Source organism: Triticum urartu, chromosome 3 (assembly GCF_003073215.2).
Source record: "Triticum urartu cultivar G1812 chromosome 3, Tu2.1, whole genome shotgun sequence".
NCBI classification, from domain to species: Eukaryota; Viridiplantae; Streptophyta; class Magnoliopsida; order Poales; family Poaceae; genus Triticum; species Triticum urartu.
Genome location: NC_053024.1, coordinates 488,495,290 through 488,515,767, shown reverse-complemented (window position 1 = coordinate 488,515,767; position 20,478 = coordinate 488,495,290). Strand labels below are relative to the sequence as shown.

The 20,478-nt window shown below is 44.3% G+C and overlaps 1 protein-coding gene across 15 annotated transcripts; it reads left to right on the top strand.

Moving 5' to 3' along the window:
- Positions 1 to 4,680: 4,680 nt before the first annotated feature.
- Positions 4,681 to 7,988, top strand: LOC125544522. Of its 15 annotated transcripts, none has more exons than XR_007299531.1 (5): positions 4,683 to 5,157; positions 5,281 to 5,367; positions 5,476 to 5,856; positions 6,129 to 6,239; positions 7,114 to 7,516. XR_007299531.1 is itself a non-coding variant. In XM_048708244.1 (3 exons), the coding sequence occupies exons 1-3, from the start codon at positions 4,959 to 4,961 to the stop codon at positions 6,188 to 6,190; spliced, it is 348 nt and encodes a 115-aa protein (XP_048564201.1). In that variant the 5' UTR covers positions 4,689 to 4,958; the 3' UTR covers positions 6,191 to 7,516. The 15 variants fall into 15 exon arrangements, 2 of the variants coding, with proteins under 2 accessions (XP_048564201.1, XP_048564202.1); XR_007299532.1 differs by adding an exon at positions 7,712 to 7,988 and having other exon boundaries at positions 4,684 to 5,157; positions 6,129 to 7,341; XR_007299538.1 differs by having other exon boundaries at positions 4,685 to 5,157; positions 5,498 to 5,548; positions 5,714 to 5,856; positions 6,129 to 7,516.
- The last annotated feature ends 12,490 nt before the right edge of the window (positions 7,989 to 20,478 follow it).

The following is a 20,478-nucleotide window of genomic DNA, read 5'->3' as shown; positions in this document are numbered from 1 at the left end:
CAACTCAAGAACAATTCCAGATGGGTGGAACAGTACAACCATAGTGTTGATACCGAAAGTGGAAAGTCCCACAAGCATCACGCAGTTCAGGCCGATTAGTTTATGCAATGTAGTGTATAAAATCATCTCGAAGACGCTCGCTAATCGGCTCAAGTTGATTCTCCCGGAGATCATTAGTCCTACTCAGAGCGCTTTTGTCCCCGGGAGATTGATTACAGATAACATTTTAATTGCTTATGAGTGTGTCAACACAACTAAGAGGAAGAAAGGAAAGTCTGGTTTATGTGCAGTTAAACTCGACATGCATAAGGCATATGATCGAGTTGAATGGTGTTTTTTGAGGAGAATGATGCAGAGACTTGGGTTCGCGGAGCAGTGGATCTCCTTGATCATGGAGTGTGTGTCCTCGGTGTCTTATAATGTGCGGTATAATTCCTGGTGCACCGAGGTTTTCTCCCCCACCCGCGGGCTTCGGCAAGGGGATCCGTTGTCACCTTACCTGTTTTTGATTTGTGCGGAGGCGCTATCATGTATGCTCAAAGAGGAGGAGAATAATGGCTCGCTCATTGGGGTCAAGGTATGTAGGGAGGCGCCGCAAATTTCCCATTTGCTTTTCACTGACGATTCTCTAATCTTAATGAAAGCGGATGGCCCCAATGCGGCGTGTCTTCGAAGGGTGCTTGATGACTACTGTGCGAGTTCAGGCCAATTGGTCAGTGATGCAAAATCTAGCATTTTCTTTAGTGAAAACACTCCAATGCAGGAGAGGGCAGCAATCTGTCAGCTCCTAAATATTGCCAATGAAGCTCTGAATGATAAATACCTAGGCTTACCTGCGATGGTAGGTGTTGATAGGAGTGATTCTTTTGAGTATCTTATTGACAGAATAAATCAATTGGTTATTGGATGGAAGGAGAAGATGCTTTCCTTTGGTGATAAAGAAACGCTTATTAAGGCTGTTGCTCAAGCTATGCCGGTATTTGCGATGTCTGTGTTCAAAATTCTGAAGAAAATTTGCAAAGGAATGACGGATGCAATATCAAAGTACTGGTGGGGTGACGATGACAACCACAAGCGCATACATTGGGCGGCATGGTGGAAACTATGTGTGCCTAAAGATAGAGGAGGGCTGGGATTCAGGGATTTACATAGCTTCAACCTTGCTTTACTAGCCAAACAAGTCTGGAGGCTGCTGGAAAACCCTGACTCTCTTTGTGCACAGATTCCGAGGGCCAAATATTATCCATATGGAAAACTTTTAGATGCTAAATTGAAGAGTGGGAGCTCGTATACATGGCAATGTATTTGTGCTGGGATTAACACGTTCAGGAGAGGTGCAATATGGCGCATAGGAGATGGCTCACAAGTGAATATTTGGTCTGATTCGTGGATTCAATCTAGTGCTGATGGTCGTGTTATTACTCCATGAGGTACGACTTTGCTGTCTAAAGTATCAGAACTCATTGATCCGATCACTGGTCTATGGGACCAAGAATTGATACATAGTGTGTTCTGGCCGGTGGATGCCCACCGAATCTTGTCAATACCACTGGCACCGAATGGAATGATAGAAGACTTTGTGGCCTGGAGATTCACAAAGAACCACATTTTTTCGGTAAGATCAGCTTATTATGTTGAATGGGAACACCAATTTGCTCGCTGGTACGAAAGAACAAAGGGCCAACCATCTCAACGGCACCCGGTTTGGGCAAACCTTTAGAGTTTCCAAGTTCCAGCAAAGATCAAGATCCATGCATGGAGGGTTCTACATGGGTTCATTCCGTGTTATGGGGTCCTGGTGAACCGGCACATTGGCACGGCGGATAGCTGTCCTATGTGTGCGGGTGGATGTGAGGACATTATGCACTCACTCTTTACCTGCACGAGGGCAGCTGAGATTTGGAGATGCCTGAAGCTGGACAACTTCATAGAAGAAGCTTGCTCGACTGATAGGGCGGGAACGGCGGCGTTGGACTATATTTTATGTGCTCCGGCTCAGCGGAGTTCAATATCGCATGCTACTGCCCAAGCTCTTATCCTTGTGGGAATTTGGTATATATGGTGGGAACGACGCCAACACGTCCATGGCGAAGATGTGCAAACCCCGGCTCGGTCAGCGTTGTCAATCGCGGCGCTTACCGCTAACTATCTGAAGGCCATGAAGAGAAAGGCAGAACCAAGGAGAGATGGATGGACGAGGCCGCTCAAAGGTGTTGTGAAGGTAAATGTAGATGCATCTTTCAAAGCACACTCTCTCCAAGGAGCTGTAAGTGCTGTTCTACGAGATTATAAAGGTGCGTTCATCGCGGCGCCGAACGAACAGCTTGAACATGTTGCAGATGCAGGGACGGCGGAAGCATATGCACTACGACATGGTTTACTCTTGGCGCAGCAACTGGGGATAAGCAAACTTGTGGTGGAGTCGGACTGCCTTGAGGTGATCAATACTATGAATAATGGAGGTTTTACGGCTTCAGGTGCTCCGGCGATTTACTCGGATTGTTTGGTCCTCATCATAGGATACACTTCGGTCACTTTTGTCCATTGTCCTAGAAAGGCAAATTATGTATCTCATGAGTTAGCTAGGTTGGCGAGGCCTTCCCCATCACTTTGGTTGGAGGAGCCGCCGGCTTTCATTGTAAAAGGCTTGGTGGATGATGTAACAGTACTATGATCTAATAAAATGACCGAAGTTTAGCATACCTGCATTTCCTTAAAAAAAAAACATGCATACCTGCACCGAAGGACGTCTGACTTAACGTTTGCCAGGTACCAATGCCTTGCGTGTATCCGTCGTTTGATGCGGCAATACATATCACTGGAGTTTCGTTAGACAACCACCTGTCTTTTCTGAAAGGAAAAAAAAAACACCATTGGACGAGATTAGAAGACAGTTTTTTCTTGCAGGACTAGCGGCTGCCCGTTGTACGCGAGTGTGCATCCGAATGAGACCACATTCTCAATCCTTGTGATGCGGTAGTTGAAGTAAAGCTCATAATCTTGTTGGTTGCTCGTTCTGACTGCGGTATTGTTGGTTTGATTCTTTTTTGAAAAGAAAATGAAGTTAACCTTGACTATCTTTGCGTTGCTGAAGGCTTAAACGAATTTATGGCATGCCTCGTCATCTGTAGGAACAACCTCCGCAAAGAAATGCAGGCGCAGGTCCACCCGTGTCATGTCCGATGGCTGCGGTGACTTGAGCGACAATGGCCGGAGGGGCCCCTCATACGTGAAGTGCCGCAGCAGCGGAGCATCGAGCTCCATGGTGTGTTGACAATTATCAACCCAGCAGTCGAAATTTGAGAGAGCGAGGGTGGTGACCCCGGGGCAGCGCATGACCAGCGAACGCTGCACACGAGGGTTCCCTACAAAGAGCTCGGATTTGTCGAGGTGCAGGGTGGCGAGCAGCGGCGCGGCGTCGATCACGCCTTGGAGTAGGGCGAGCGAGACGCTGCACAGGTGCAGCCGCAGCTCCACGAGCCGAGGGAATTGACTACGGAACACCTGGTCGTAGTCCACGCACTTGCTGAGGTGCAGCACGCGGAGGGACGTTGACGACGACAGGACGCCTATGCTGAGAGGGTAGAGAAACTTGGACCAGGGTGTGTCCGAGCACGGGCCGTAGAAGAGCCCGATGTGGAGTTCCTCTAGGCGGCGGGCCGCCTGGCCGGACAGCAGCGCCTCGAGTCCTTGGGCCATGCCCTGCTTTGCTTCGAACACGGCGTCTCTGAAAGACGGTGACAGGTAGGCACTGGGGTGGTCGTCCTCTCCTTCCGTGTACCTGAACGTGAGCGTGGTTACGCTGCGGCTAGCGGCGGCGAGAGCTTCCTTGGCGTCACGCATGATAACTTGGCGCTTCTCGTATCGGTCGAGATGGTCGTAAGAGCGCGAGTCGAGGTTGACGGCGCCGGATGCGCGCCAGAGCGAGCGCCACCGCCGCCCGAGCATGCCGGTGGAGGCGCCGTCCTTTGCCGGCAGGAAGTACATGATGTGGTGTAGAAGGTCATCGGGGAGGTCCGGGAGTCGGTCGCCGCCAGCGCCAGGCATCGTTTCGTTTCGTTGGATCAATCGATCGAGGAGCTTTTGCACTACCTGATGGACACAACGCGGCCGATCGACCTGTTTTTTATACAGGCATATCCGATTCCGACCGCCACACGAAATTGGGAATGTTTCCAATTCTGCCCGCGCGGGTGAATCGGCCGGCCAGGAGACACGAAATAACGGACACGCACATCCATATGTCATCTCTATTACTAAAAGCATATACAATGATGGCATATGAATACATATGCCTCATACAAAAAATAATTTGAGACATCTACATTAATTTTTTTTCTTCAATGCAAGCTATCACTAGTGGGACTCATTAAAAAAAATAGAAAATAAATATTCTAATACACATGCATCTCTACTTTTCACTCCAACCTTTTCAGCTTTTGTCACCGAACCATACTTTTTCTCTTCAAGCACCCGCCTCCTGGAGAGGATCCCGCTTCACTATCCAAACCTACTTTACGTCATATCCAATCCTATATGGCATGCGAGGCATCACCTTGAGACTATGCATTATACGTGCTCTAATGAAGCAGTTGATAGTCTCCACCGATCAATTTTCGTCCCACCACTTTGGCCTGAATTTTTTCCTCGGTTAACCTTCGTAGATTTTTTTGTTCCGTCCACCACCTCCCCTCCGCTGGTTTTAGCATCGCGACAGAACCAATCCCTCGCTAGCCCTACCTCCTCTCCTGTCTCCAGTCGCAGCAGCCGCCGCCGCCGCACCCCAATCCAACCCCGCCGCCGGCGATCTCCTCGCCCCCCTGTGCCGTCGCCCCCAACCTTCTATTCCTCTCCCAAGGGAAGGGAAGGGAAGGCAAGGCAAGGGAAGGGAGAGGGAGCGCCCAGATCCACGGCGGCATCAGCGCGCCGTCCTCGACCTGATCCGCGTCTGTCCACGGATGGGAGCTAATCGGCGCAGGAAATCCCCGTCCCCGCGTCCGAGCCCCGCCACCCTCCGCAACGGCTCGACCGCCCATCGACGCGCTGCCCCCGCGGCGCCCGACCAGTTCGGCTCTCGCGGCTGGTGGACGCGCCCTTGCTGTTGCCGACGCCGGCTCGCTGCGCCGCACTGGCCCTCACAAGCGTCTTCTGTCAATGGTTACAACTCACGTTCCTCTCTATTTTCTCTTTGAATTTTCTTTTGAGCCGGTCAGGAAGCAAGAACATGTCGATTGACATGCCAATTGGAGATGATTTGAGGAATTTTTACGTGTTTGGTAGATGGACTTGAGAGGTCAAGGAGTTTCCATTGGGACATCGGGACATGCTCCTCCATCTCCTCCGGTGGACGACATCCAACATCGCCAGGTAGATTACTGTTTTTGCAAATTCCAGTTCTTGATGTTTAAAACTGGATGATCTGCACCAAACCCCTCTATTGTTCTATTTCTGCTTAAATCTGATTTGGTTGTTCAGTTCATGCACTTATGGACTGAAGAAAAAAAATGGAAATGAAGAAGAAAAGAATAGCAATATTATCATATGCGAGGTTTGCTTTTAACCTTGGTTCCTAACCAATATTTGCTTCATAATTCTGCCGAGAGATTCACACTGTCATTCATATTATGAATATAGTTCATAACCAGTATTCTCTTTTATCTAATTATATGTACAGAAAGGAGTAATCTGAAGTGAATTCATGCTATGTTAACAGTCTAACAAACATCTTGGAGGTGTGAATGCTTTCTTGGGTCTGACAAGTAATCAATAATTGATGGTATACTGGGATTTTTCTCATACTTCTAGCACTTCCTCATTGACAATAAAGCAAGTAGTATCACAACAAAGGCTATCCAGGTATTTTTTTTTCAACTATAATCCATCCAGCTTTAGGGACTGCTCAATTGGATCTGCACAATCCAACAAAATAAATGTGCATAGTGTCTGCGACACTTTCATCCGATCATCACGAAGGTAGTTGTAGGAGTAAAAAAGTATGTCATACTATTTTTTCAGTTCAAGCCAAAAGGCTAGGACAGGTAATACTTGTTTTTACAGTACTTGTGCAAAAAGTATGTCATACTGTTTGCTCTAGATGATTTTGATGAATTTTACAACCTTATTTTCAGTTGTTTACCCCAAGAAATGGTCTGCTTTCATGGGGTTTATTGAATCCAGGAAAGAACTGTGAGTAGTAGCGAACCAGACATGAAAAGTTTCAGAGAACTACGAAAACTCCGGTCAGTTTTGTCGGGATCTTGTGACACAGTTCCAGGACTCTATTGACTAAGGAAATGATATATATGTGTGATTTATCCTGTTAAAACTTTTAGTGTTCACTTAGGGGTGAGTGCAACCAGTAACTGAATTTAGACTACGAACTAGAGTATGACAGTAAAGTCAGGAGCATGATGGAGAACACACGGGACATTGAGGACTAATGGTCAACACTTAAATCTTGCTTTACATACAGTTCAGTTCCAAGTAGTCTGATACATAGATGGCGAGGGGAGTGCTGATTTGGGGTTGATTTTGGTAATTATATATTTTCCTTGATGACTGTCATTTTGTTGTCCTACATGTGCTATATGATATGCATAACAACTTGAGAGCACCTTTGCTTCTCTTGATGTGCTTCGTCATACAGTTTTTTAAAGTGCACAAGCAAGCTTGCGAGTGATGACAACTACTATGACCTACAACCTTGAATCTAGGTTTTTGGGGTTGAACATAGGGGCACAGCGCGCTCTCCCATCTAACCAGTGAAGCGTAATGAAGGAAAAGCTACAGTATACAAATCGTCACCGTCATTCAGTTTGTCCAAAACTGAGAAAAGCTCTTTAAAAAAACTGGGAAAAGCTCACGTGATGGAATGAGATGAGATTTCAACATCATGATTGCGTTTTATAATTTGAACAACCAAAGTAGATGGTCCCGTCAGCCCGTGTTTGACAATATGAAGGGACAAACTTGTTGATCCATTATTTTGCCAGGAAAATACAATAATTCGGAGGGCTTAAATATGGATAATAGATCTGACATAATCTAGCAAGGTGAGTGACTCAATTGCACATGTGCAAAATGGAAGTTTAAACTTCCTTGAATCTCTTGTAGGGTTTGGGGGAGATTGTCAGCGAGCCACTGATGAAAGTCCTTTTGCGATGACAATGCTAGAGAAGATTTGAAAGATCTTGGTTGGCGTGGGGCAACTTGTGTATTCCTGGATGGGGGCGCCGTCCGGTGGCAGTGGGGTGTGACAGTTGCCGCAGCTGGGCACAACCGGGAGTCCAGCTATCCAGAACACCCAACTATTTCATCCGGTGAACTGCGAAGAGCTTCTGTGTGCGTCTCCGTTATATTTAACTACGACAGGCTTATGTTATCTTATCGCGAACTCATTTTTCAGTTTGTGCCCAACGTGACTGCATGTAAATATGTAATACAGCAATTTTGTTCTTCCTTTTTGTTGTTCGATTGACTCAGTATACCATCTCAAATGTCATTCCCTTTATAGCTAGCACATCATCTCCAAAGAATTTATTTAAGTTGAAATCCAGTAATTATATGTTGATCGCATAAGCAGGCTGATGGTGTCTTGGTTGAATTTTTTTATTCCTTCTCTATGGAACTAAAACTGTTCTTTCCTGAATATATTGGATCGCAAAGAACTAAACCTATGTACAATGTCTTTGGGCATGTTCTGAATTTGCAGAATTAGCACAAATCTGAAAGCATATATGCAGCTCCCAGATGTTGCAGGCTAGAGGAAGGGCAGGCACTCATGCGATACCATGTATCTGGTAGTGGTTTCGTTCCCCAGACGCTATGCATTTATTGTCTGGTTTGTTCATATCTGTTAGCTCTATGTTAACCTTCTTTTAGTTACTTCCCATGATTTTCTTTGTAAGAAACCCCAGAAATATATATAGGTGTATTTTCCTGTAAAGATGCTAAATTTTGTTGGTCTTATTTATGGGATAGCGAAACCATTTTTGTGTGCACTTTTGATTATCATGTCAGTGAATTCTGGCGAGAATGAACCAAGTGAGCTTTTGTAGCTGGTCTATTCAAAATGGATGAACGGACCAGTTAGTGTACATATAAGTTCGCACTCTGTCTTCCTGCTCATTCGTGCAATGTGTTCATGGGAGACTTATTTTAGGAAAACATAAAATAATTTTTCTTTCTGTGCGTACTACTCCAGCTTTCAAGTGACCAGGCTTCAATAAATCTGAAATTTCTATCGCTCGATTTGCAGTGTTTATTTTACGGTTACCACTGGGAAATGCTTCCTTTTAATCATTTTTATCTGGTACACACCATTGTAAGTGTATTATTTAAGAAATCAAGTCCATTCTGGAAGAATATTCACTCATGATAGTTTTGAGTTTCGGTAAAGCAGAATGTGTACATTCATTTTAAAATTGTCCAATGGATAATAGATTGTTCCGCGTAAAAGAAAATGATGCTTACAAAAAATTATGATCGATTAGGATGTAACGATGAGTGATGCTACTTGGGATGATGCTCAATTAGGTAGAGGACACATCAATGGTGGGGTAGCCGTAGGCATAGCTAATAGGTGGAGTAGGAGAAGATGTACATATGATGGTGATGTGAGCACATACATAGGAGTGAAGCTAGCCAAGATACAACAAGCTTGCTGCGAGAAGAGGAATGGAAGAGGATTTGGAGGAGAGGAGATGGGGGCCATGGTATAAATTTAGAGGATTAGGAAAAGGGTGTGCACATGATGGCAAAATGATATGGAGTAAGCAAATGATAGAACAATGGCGTAGCCGAATGTGACGAGGGGGCGGGGGAAACCGGTCAAGATGGCGTCGAGGTGATAGGAACCATGGTGGAATTGTGTCGGAGTAGTAAAAGTTACTCACATGACAATGTGATGACATGGTGGCTTCAGAGAATTTGATGAGCAAAAGAACATGGAGAAAGATTATAGCTTGTATTCTTAATAACATGTGTGACATAGATAAAGAGAGTTAAGTGAAACATATTTGATTGATGATTACATTGGTTTGTTATTCTCTAGCAACATGTTTATATGAACTATTTTACCAATAAGAATGCTAGAGCAGGGTCCTGTGAAGGAAGACTACTAATAGAATAATAAATTATTTTTCAAAAGGTGGAGAAATTGGATCTGCCTTCTTTGGGGGAGGGGCGCATCATGGGTGGTGCATGCCTCCTCCCCTTGATGGTGGTGGTGAATTGGCACTAACACTGGGACGTGATCAGGGCGGAGCACGGGGCGCTTGGCGGGGTTCTCGTTGGCAGTCCGTGGAGAAGTACAGTGTTTGAAGAGAGGGTGTCATGGCGAAGATGAGGCAGGCATCATCCTGTTTTAAAGAAGAGGGCTCCAGTGAGAAATGTCGAGTGAGAAGGGGAGGATTTGCCAGGAAAACATAAAGGCCCCTTGTGAAGTGGAGTTTTTTGTGTTGGGACCATGTGTTAGAGATAAAAATAAATTGGGTAACCATATTTCTCCCCAACTTATGGGCTGGATTTGGGGGAGCTTGGACTATTGAGACTATTGAATTTTGGGGAGCCTGCTATCGTCCGTTTGACGTCAGCATAACATACGAGGGAGCAATGAGTTTCGACCTTGAAGACGACGTTAATCCTTTATCGGGTTCATTTATATGCATTGTAGCCCGTAGCGTGTGTGTGTGAAATAGATGGATTATGGTCCCGTACCCAATAAGATGGATATGTGTGTGTGTGTGTTAGAGAGAGAGAGAGAGATGGGGAGAGAGAGTGAGGAAGAGGGAGTGAGAGAGTGTGTGAGGATTTGATGGTAAAAAAGATCGCCAATGTCACTTGATATGTATGAGAATATTAATATTGAACTCTTAAAGTTAATGTGGCCCCGTTGCAACGCACGGACGTTCTTCTAATATACAATAGTTAATAAGATAGTCTTATCTTAAGTCTTGCATTTAATTTAGAGTTGACAAAAAAGATGTCTACAATAGGTCATTTATTAGTCTTATCTTTAATAACCAGCTATTTCTAAAAACATGGTGAGACATAGTATTGTGCTAAGAGATCATCTTTTATCTTCTCTTAAATAAAAGAGAAGACAAGCCTTTTTTTATGATGAGTTCTCTCCCCCCCTCCCCCCCTCATTTTTTATCTTACGTGACACTACTAAAATAGCATAATTGTACATACCCATACAAGTGGCATCATATTTGATTGATCGAGATTAGGGGGAGGAACGAAACCTTCTTCGACTGCAAATCACAATTTGGAAAGTATTAGCAACTTTAGGTTTTTGTCTGGCATGACGCACGCCGCCTTCCGTCCATGCGAAGGCCGTCAGCCGGCAATATATGGTCCCCTATGGAGTTATTAGGTGTTGTCCTCTGACAGTCGATTTGCTGTAAACCTCAGGACCCACTCACCAGTCACCACGCATTTCCCCTGCTCACACCTAGATGGAATGGCGGTGGCGGAGCTAGACCGAATGTCATGTGGGGGCGAAAAGGACTATATGGATGTTGGTGGCCAAAAGCTAAAAAAACTCTCGCCTAAGCCTTTGAAAAAAAGATCTTCACAAGTTGCTTCAAAGCTTGGGGGGCCACAGCCCCCCTTCGAATACATATAGCTCCGCTGTTGTGGAGTGATCTGGTGTCCTAAATCTTAGCATGATATATGTTCAAGTAGAAGAAAGTCATTCAACCAAGATTTTTCCTTGTTAATCTCATGGACCCAAAAGATTGCACAAACCACCGTGCTGATTTTACACACAACATCTAATCTACAAGTTTGTTGCATTATAACATTAGATATTGGTGTATTACATTACAAATAAGAGATAATTCAGTGTTCAAATATGTTGATATAATTTTTTTATGGACGAGCCTCGCATGTAAGTGCATGCGTCGCAAAAAATATCAGCCACATCAGCAGCAAATCAAACTAACGAGTTCAGGCTGCAGTTTTAGCAGCACTTGCTAAAACTGCAGCCTGAACTCATTATGGGCGCTAAAACTGCAGCCTGAACCTATTCAACCTTTTGACTAATAAAATTCAAAAAAATTTAAATAAGTGCAAAAAAATCCAGTAAATCATACATGTACCCGTACTATTGAGAAAATATCTCATTTGGACCAATGATAGGATAGATATTGGAAGTTTTACTTTTCTCATTCAAGTTTTGGTTCAAAATTCATTGGTATTTCAAAAGAAAAGTGAGAATATTTAGTAAACCCTAAATGTATTCAACACTGATCTCGAGAAATCTCAATTCATTTGACTAGAGGTTTGGAGATATTAGCAAGTTTACTTAGCTTATTCAATCTTTAGTTCAAAATTTAACATTAAAAAAATGCAGCAAATCATACATGTGCACAATACTAATCTGGCAAAAGCCAATTGGTCCAACGGTGTGGGAGGTATTAAAGTTTTATTAGCTGCCCGACTAATCTGGTCGGTTTTCTTTATACCACCTGAACTTACAAGCGGGGCCCACCGACAAATATCACATCAACTTACTTAAACGCTGGATTAGACCTACCTGCAACGGATTAAACCAATATATGGTGTTTTGTACAACTAACCCTAATAATAGGTGCTTTATGCAAAACCAACACCAACTGTTGGTGGGTTGTGCAATTTCCTCCTTGATGGCTATATTCGCCTACCTAAACGTCTGACTCGATGTACTCTCTAGTAATGTACTTCCTGACAGGTTCATGTGGCTATGCTTTATGCTAAATACAACGAGCATGCACGTTCATTTTCCTTGCAGGGTACAATGAATGAGAAGTACTGCCTTTTGATGTAGGCACAAAGAATACATGCTTTGTGCGTGTTTGTGGACATTTGTGTTGTCTTGTGTTAAAAGAAGAATATATGCTTTATTGAGTGAGTTATTTGCTTCGTAGACTTGAATTTAAATGGAACCGACAAAAAAAGAAACTTGTTGGTTAGCTATTGCAACGTCAATCAATTCCAATGTCGCGACAGGGTCCTCGCCTTCATGGGCTCTCGTTAGTGGGAAAAGACCGGGGGCACCCGGCGTTCCCAACGCCAGTCCCCCCTCCCCTCCCCCCGGGTGCTTGCGTCACTCAAATGTATAGTCATGCTGCCCCCAGCTATCCCTCTAATCCTCATCATCACTAGTGTCGACGATCACCCCTACACCCTGCATCTAAACACATCAAGCTTCGGACACACTCCAAACGGTGACGTCACGGCCGCGGGATCGCCCTCTCATTCTCGTTCTCAGCCTGCCCTCACTGGAGAGGTCATGGCCTCCCATCATGGACTCAGGAACTTGTTGCTCCTCGCTTCCCTCATCTCTCTGCCCCCGGATGCGTCATGGCTGGCGTCACATGTGTCGGTGTCAGAACTGGCGGATCTCGGGTAGGGGGTCCCGGGCTGTGGATCTCGGATCAATGGGGAACAAGGGACTAGGGACAGGATGTTTACCCAGGTTCGGGCTATCTCTAAGAGGTAAAACCTGGCGTCCCGCTTGTGTATATGAGGGTTAGAGAGTCGATCTACCACTAGATCAGATGAACTAAACCCTAACTAGTAGGATGATGGTTGTTGTTCTCCTTTCTACAGCCTAAATCCTTTAGTTTATATAGACACCAGAGGTGCTAGGGTTACACATGGTCAGTTACTTGAGTATTTAAGTTATCATGTCAAAATTACACTATTGCTTTGGACAATATAAAAGTCCAAATTTCCATGCTATAAAGAAAAGAATATGATATGACATGTTAGTGTTGGGGAACGTAGTAATTCCAAAAAAATTCCTACGCAGGAGGCAACTGGCGACGAGGAGGACGATCCGGAGACCCTGGAGGCAGAGCGGGCTAAGCGCGGGTGAAAAGACTTCGGAGAAATTTCCAAAAAAATTGCCCGTGGATATATATAGCTCGACCCTGTCGGTGTGACCGAGTGGAACAACTCGGTGGCACCGAGATTCATAACTGCAATCAGTTACTGAAACTCGGTGTGACCGAAAGGTTCAAATCGGTTGCACTGAGATTGAAAACCTAGATCGACTTAGTGATCTCGGTATGACCGAAATGGATGAATCGGTCAGACCGAAATGCACAAAGAAGTTTTGGAAGTTTAAGTCTATGACGAATCGGGGACTCCGAGTGCTCCTCACACAGAGTGGTTCGAATCCGACTTAATCAAATTTTGTGATGTAGCATGAATAGAGTTTGAGACGAGAAAAGCATAGATAGCTAGAGAGGGTTCTTAGGCATTCTTGTCCATACACTTGGAAAAAGAAAAGAAAATCAATCAATTAAAACAACAAGTGGATGTCCTCGAATGAGTAAAATATGAAATCAACATGCTCACACAATAAAATGGCAATTGAAATATGTGGCAAAGCATGCACAACCAATTCTAGCATCTATCAAACAATTTGCGATGACTAGGTCATCTATATATGAGTATATTGACTTAGGAGTCAAATGAGAACATTTGATTATAGGTCATACTCATCGTTTAAGCACAAGTGGGGTTACCACTTTTACATAAAGCATTGTTGTGTTCACACCATTAGAGTTGCTTTATCTCAATTCTTAGAGTAAAGCTCCCCTAGATGTGAGATCCCCCCTAAGAGGGATGAACTAACCTTGGGTTTTGTCGATGATGACTTCATGTAGATGTTGAAGATGTGGATGATCAATGTTGATGTAGATCATTTGGAGCTATCCATTGGAGTGAGTTGCACTTTCAATACCTACACGGGTTAGTCCCACAAGGAACAAACAAGGATATCCATAGACATAAAGTGAAAGTGATGCACACACAAGATGATGTCTATGAATGCTTTTAGGTTACCTTGTCCCTTGTCTTACCAACAAGAGGGTTTGTGACTCCTTGAACTAGTGCAAGATGTGGAAGTTGATTGCACTTGTTCTTGCCAAGATGATAAGAGTGAAGTATGTTGGCAGAGTCACCCTCAAGAACTCTCTAGTTCTTCTTCTTCGGGATCCACACCATCTTGATGGGAATCCTCGGTGTTGTAGTTGTACTTGATGAAGTGGAACTTGAAGTAGTCTTGGGAACCCACTTGACCAAGGCCTTAGGAGCTTCTTCAAATGCATCAATTTCCTCTTGAAGCTTGTCCTTGCCTTTTTGCTTGTGGTCTTGTGGTGGAAGATCATCTTGAGCTTGTGTCCCTTTGAGAGAAGTAGGATCATACTTCTCTTGTTGAGGAACAAACTTCGTCTTGGGGTATTGATCTTCTTCCCACTCAACTCCATTGGCATTGAACTTTCGTTCAAAACCAACACCTTGATTCTTCCGGTGCCTTCCTTGCTTGCGTACAATTTCCTCGAATTGCTTACTTCCGGCAAGGCTCTTGTAAACACCTTTCTCTATAATTCCCTTCAATAAGCTATTTTCTTGCTCAAGTGTAACTTGGCTAAGAGAATATTAGTGGAATCAAGAGAACTACTAGAAGCACAATATTGGATTTAGCATGATTATTGTTACTACTAGAGGAAGAATCTTTCTTGTTCTTGTTACTAGACTTGACTTGAGGCATGTAAGTGGATAAGTAAACGCTTGGCAATGTAAGAATAACTTTTCTTGAAGATCATCATTGATTGCTTTTAAGAACTCATGCTCTTACTCAAGGTTGAGCTTTTCAAAGCGTAATTTCTCATGAGTCCTTAAAAGTTCTCGATGATCTCCTAAGATAGTTTCATGAGCTAACTTAAGAGTGTTTAGTTCTTTAGTTAGAGACTCAATCTTCTCCTTATCATTGTCATTCATTTTATCCTGATTAGCATGATTAATTGACATTTCATCATAGTATTCATCACTAGAGTTGTCAACAAGTAAATCATCATCACCTAAACAAGTCATCTTCATCACTATTGAAATCAACATACTCGGGGTGTGATACCTTTGGGCCTTTAGCCATGAAGCATGTTCCAACTCCTTCATTTGGTGAGTCAAATATGTCGTAGGAGTTGGTTGTCACAAGTGCTAGACGGCAACACCTTCATCTTGAGTATATTCGGAGTCGGAGTGATAGCTTCTCTCGGAGTGGTTGTCGGAGTCGGAGCTGGATACCCATTCACCAACATGAGCTTGATGTCTTCGTTTTGTGTAGCTCCTTGATGACTTGTCCTTTCTTTTCGAATCCTTGCTTCTCCGTGAGGGTCTTCGTTCATAACGATCATCTCTACTCCTTCTTTCTCTAGATGGTGATTCTTCTCTTCTACTTCTTCTCTTGGGAGAATCTTCTCTTCTCTTGTAGGGGGCCGTACACTCATTGGAATAGTGTCGGCCTTCCACAATTGTAGCATTTCGCTCTCGACTAGAAGATCTTTTGTCATTGTAGGACCTTGACTTGGAGCTTCTCTCTTTGCTTCTACTCTTGTAGAACTTGTTGAAGTTCTTCACCATTAAGCTCAATTCTTCATTGAAGGTTTGTTTCTCACTCGATGATGTGGGGGCTTCACATGAGGCTTTGTAAGCACCACTTGATTTGTTGTGAAGTTCCTCTTTATCCTTGAGTGACATCTCATGAGCAACAATTCTTCCGATGACTTCCGTTGGCTTGAGATCTTTGTAATTGTGCATCATTTGGATCAATGTGCACACGGTATCATATTTTCCATCCAAGGCTCTTAGGATCTTCTTGATGATGAATCTATCGATCATCTCTTCACTCCCTAAGCCGGCAATCTCATTTGTGATAAGAGCAAGCCTAGAGTACATTTCAGCGACACCTTCACCATCCTTCATTTTGAACTTGTCAAGTTGACTTTGAAGCACATCCAACTTGGATTCCTTGACGTATTCGGTACCTTCATGCATGTCAATCAAAGTATCCCAAATTTCCTTTGCATTCTCAAGATGGCTGATTTTGTTGAATTCTTCGGGGCACAATCCGTTGAAGAGGATATCACAAGCTTGTTGTATTGCAACATCTTCAACTCATCCGCGGTAGCTTCACGGTTTGGTTCTTTCCCATCAAAGAAGTCACCTTGCAAACCAACACACACAATAGCCCAAACGGCGGGGTTATGTCCAAGAATATGCATTTTCATTTTATGCTTCCAACTAGCAAAATTAGTACCATCAAAGTAAGGACCTCTACGGTGATAATTTCCCTCGCTAGACGCCATACTCTTCTAGGTTGTGAAACCAAGGCTATGACCACCAAAAGCTATGGAGATCAAAGCAAATGGAGACCAAAGCTCTGATACCACTTGTAGGATCGAAAGTATGTCTAGAGGGGGGTGATTAGACTACTTGACCAAATAAAAGCTTAACCTTTTCCCAATTTTAGTTCTTGGCAGATTTTAGCTATTGTAGGACAAGTCAAGCAATCATCACACAATTCAAGCAAGCATGCAAAGAGTATATTGGCAGCGGAAAGTAAAGCATACAACTTGCAAGAATGTAAAGGGAAGGGTTTGGAGAATTCAAACGCAATTGGAGACACGGATGTTTTTCCCGTGGTTCGGATAGGTGGTGCTATCCTACATCCACGTTGATGGAGACTTCAACCCACGAAGGGTAACGGTTGCGCAAGTCCACGGAGGGCTCCACCCATGAAGGGTAACGGTTGCGCGAGTCCATGAAGGGCTCCACCCAAGAAGGGTCCATGAAGAAGCAACCACCCACAAAGGGTCCACAAAGTAGCAACCTTGTCTATCCCACCATGGCCATCGCCCACGAAGGACTTGCCTCACTAGCGGTAGATCTTCATGAAGTAGGCGATCTCCTTGCCCTTACAAACTCCTTGGTTCAACTCCACAATCTTGTCGGAGGCTCCCAAGTGACACCTAGCCAATCTAGGAGACACCACTCTCCAAGAAGTAACAAATGGTGTGTAGGTAATGAACTCCTTGCTCTTGTGCTTCAAATGATAGTCTCCCCAACACTCAACTCTCTCTCATAGGATTTGGATTTTGTGGAAAGAAGATTTGAGTGTAAAGCAACTTGGGGAAGGCTAGAGATCAAGATTCATATGGTAGGAATGGAATATCTTGGTCTCAACACATGAGTAGGTGGTTCTCTCTCAGAACATATGAGTTGGAATTGTGTATGTGTTCTGATGGCTCTCTCCACGAATGAAGAGGAGGTGGAGGGGTATATATAGCCTCCACACAAAATCCAACCGTTACACACAGTTTTCCAATCTCGGTGGGACCGAATCAACAAACTCGGTCAGACCGAAAAGGTAAACCTAGTGACCGTTAGAGATTTTCGGTGGGACTGACATGCAACTCGGTAGGACCGATATGGTTAGGGTTTGGGCATAACTTAATCTCGGTGAGACCGATTACACAAACTCGGTGAGACCGATTTTGGTAATTAGCTAACCAGAGAGTTGGTCAGGCAAACTCGGTGGGACCGATTTGCTATTTCGGTGAGACCGAAAAGTTACAAAAAGTAAACACTGAATTTACATTGCAATCTCGGTGGGACCAAATCGCTCTTTCGGTGAGACCGAAAAGTTACAAAAGGGAAACAGAGAGTTTGCAATCCCATCTCGGTGAGACCGAGATCCCTATCGGTAGAACCGAATTGCTAGGGTTTGGCAGTGGCTTATGACAAGTGAAACTCGGTGGCGCCGGATAGAAAGAATCGGTAGGACCGAGTTTGGCTTAGGGTTTAGGTCATATGTGGATATGGGAAAGTAGTTGAGGGTTTTGGAGCATATCACTAAGCACATGAAGCAAGAGGCTCATTAAGCAACACCTCATCCCTCCTTGATAGTATTGGCTTTTCCTAAAGACTCAATGTGATCTTGGATCACTAAAATATAAAATGAAGAGTCTTGAGCTTTTGAGCTTGAGCCAATCCTTTGTCCTTAGCATTTTGAGGGTTCCACTTTCACATCCATGCCATGCCAATCATTGAGCTTTCCTGAAATAGTCATCTTGGAATAGCATTAGCTCAATGAGCTATATGTTGTTATGAATTACCAAAACCACCTAGGGATTAGTTGCACTTTCACAAGTCTTTCAGAAACATTAACTCTCTACTCCGGACAGACCATACCAAACCTACATCCCTCTACCTGCTGATCTGCATCTTCAAGAGCTTCATGTAACTTACTCAACTATGCTAGAGCCCATAATAGCTTATGGCTGCACACGGAAGTTTCTAGCATGAATAATCTCAGTTCCCTTTGAGTTCTGGGTGGCGGTCCATAGGAAAATCACACGGGTACTCCGGGATTTCCAAAAATACAGGCAACACTGGGTACTCCAGGTGCCTCAATCCACCCTGATGTGTATTTAAGTTGCCACCTTAAGTTAAACCATTAATTATCAATCTGACATCTGTCATGGATTTCACTCACCCAAACCACGTCTACGAGCATAGCATAGAAGTATAAGCAACACGTAGAAGTAACTCCCAAGGGTTTGAATGTAACAGGGCAATAGGTTCTACCTCATCAAATACTTCCCAACCCATAAGTTAATGACATCCTAATCATGCAATGTTTGAGGATTGGAACTAATGCATAAAAACTGGGTGATAAAGGGATATGATCAAAGTGTTACTTGCCTCGCTGACGATCCGCGTAACCTAGAGACTCCAAATAACACGCTTCGCACTCCGGGAATTCTATCGCAAACAAACAATAGCATACATAAGCAACACTCAAAGAAGCACGGGTAAAACTCAAATAATAAGATCTAACTGGAAAGTTCAACCTAAGAACTCCGGTTTGCAAAAAGAATCAAATCAAACGGAGCAACGAAACTCAAACGGCGAAGGAAACAAGATCCGTTTACTAATCTAAACTAAGGTCAAATTTTATAGTACCAAAATCTTGTTCAAGTTGGTTAAACGGAAAGAGGGTCTCGAGACGAAGATCTAGGCACTTGAATCGCCTGATTTCGACTAACGAGCGAAAAGATAAACCGAAACGAAAATCGGATCAGAAATCGCAATCGAGAATAATCACGGAAAAAAATCCGATAAAAGAAAATTGACGAACAGGCTAATGAATGAGCATTCTTTATCTATAACTAACGAGCGAGAACCGTTCGTTGAAACGAACGTACAGACGAACGTCCGCTAAATTGAAAAACTAGAAAAACCGGCGAACTGATCTAAAAAATGAACTAGGGTTTTCTAAAAAAACCGAAACGGTTTAAAAAAACCGGGCGGTGGCGAATCGGCGCGGTACCTCCGGTGAGGCGGCTCCGGCGAGGCGGGGCTCGGGCGACGGGTTTGTGGAGCGGCGGGGTGGCTCAGCGGCGCGGGGTGGCGAAGCGGCGCGGCTGCGAGGCGCGGGCGGCGAGAGGCGGCGGCGCGGCTCGGGGCGGGGCTCGGCGGCGGGGCTGGCGGCTTGCGGTGGTGGTGGCTAGGGGGCGGGGCGGCGGCTATATAAAGGGGGTGGGGCGGCGGCTTGCTTGGGCGAGGGGGCGCCCGGGGAGGAGTCCGGCCCGGACTCTCCTCGGCGTCCGTGCCGCGCACGGCGGCGCGCGCGAGGGAGGCGGCGGCACGGGGTTGGGCCGGCCTGGCTCGGCTGGGCTTCGACCCGGTCGGGCGCTGGAAGTTCTTTTTTAAATAATTCCACCGAATAGAAAATAAATCCTAGAAATAAAATAAAAATCTAAAAATGCCAAAACAAATTTTCACCGTCCAAATAAAATATTTAGGACGAGATGAACATTTTCTTGGCCCTAAAATGCAATTTTGAAAACGTGCAATTTTTCTAATGCAAATAAAATCTAATAAATGATTTTAATATTTTTCCTCCAATATTTCAGTTATTTTGGAGAAGTCATAATATCTCCTCTCATATATTTTAATATGAAATACTTTTCAGAGAGAAAATAATTAAAATAAAAAATCCTCGTTTCATTATCGATAAAAAATCAAATATGAAAACCAGGAAATCCCCAACTCTCTCCGAGGGTCCTTGAGTTGTTTAGGATTTCGAGGATTGCGGAACGAAAATGCAATAAAATATGATATGCAAGAATGACCTATGTAGAACATTCCAAATTGAAAATTTGGGATGGTACAAACCTACCCCCCTTAAGATGAATCTCGCCCTCAAGATTCGGGTTGGCTAGAAAATAGGTGTGTGTGGTCTTTGAGTAGATCATCCTCTCGTTCCCAGGTGGCTTCATCCGCGGTGCGGTGGATCCACTGAACTTTAAAAACTTGATAACCTTGCTGCGGGTGACTCGCTAGCAAACTCAAGAATCTTAACTGGCTTTTCCTCATAAGTCAAATCACTGTCCAACTGAATCGCCTCCAAGGGTACTGTATCTCTTAACGGTATATCGGCCATCTCAGCATGACACTTCTTCAACTGTGAAACGTGGAACACGTCATGAACTCCTAACAGTCCTTCAGGTAACTCCAACTTGTAGGCAACTTCTCCCATCCATTCCAAAACACGATACGGTCCTACAAATCTCGGGGCTAACTTCCCTTTAACTCCAAAACATTTCACTCCTCGCAAGGGGGATACTCGCAGATATG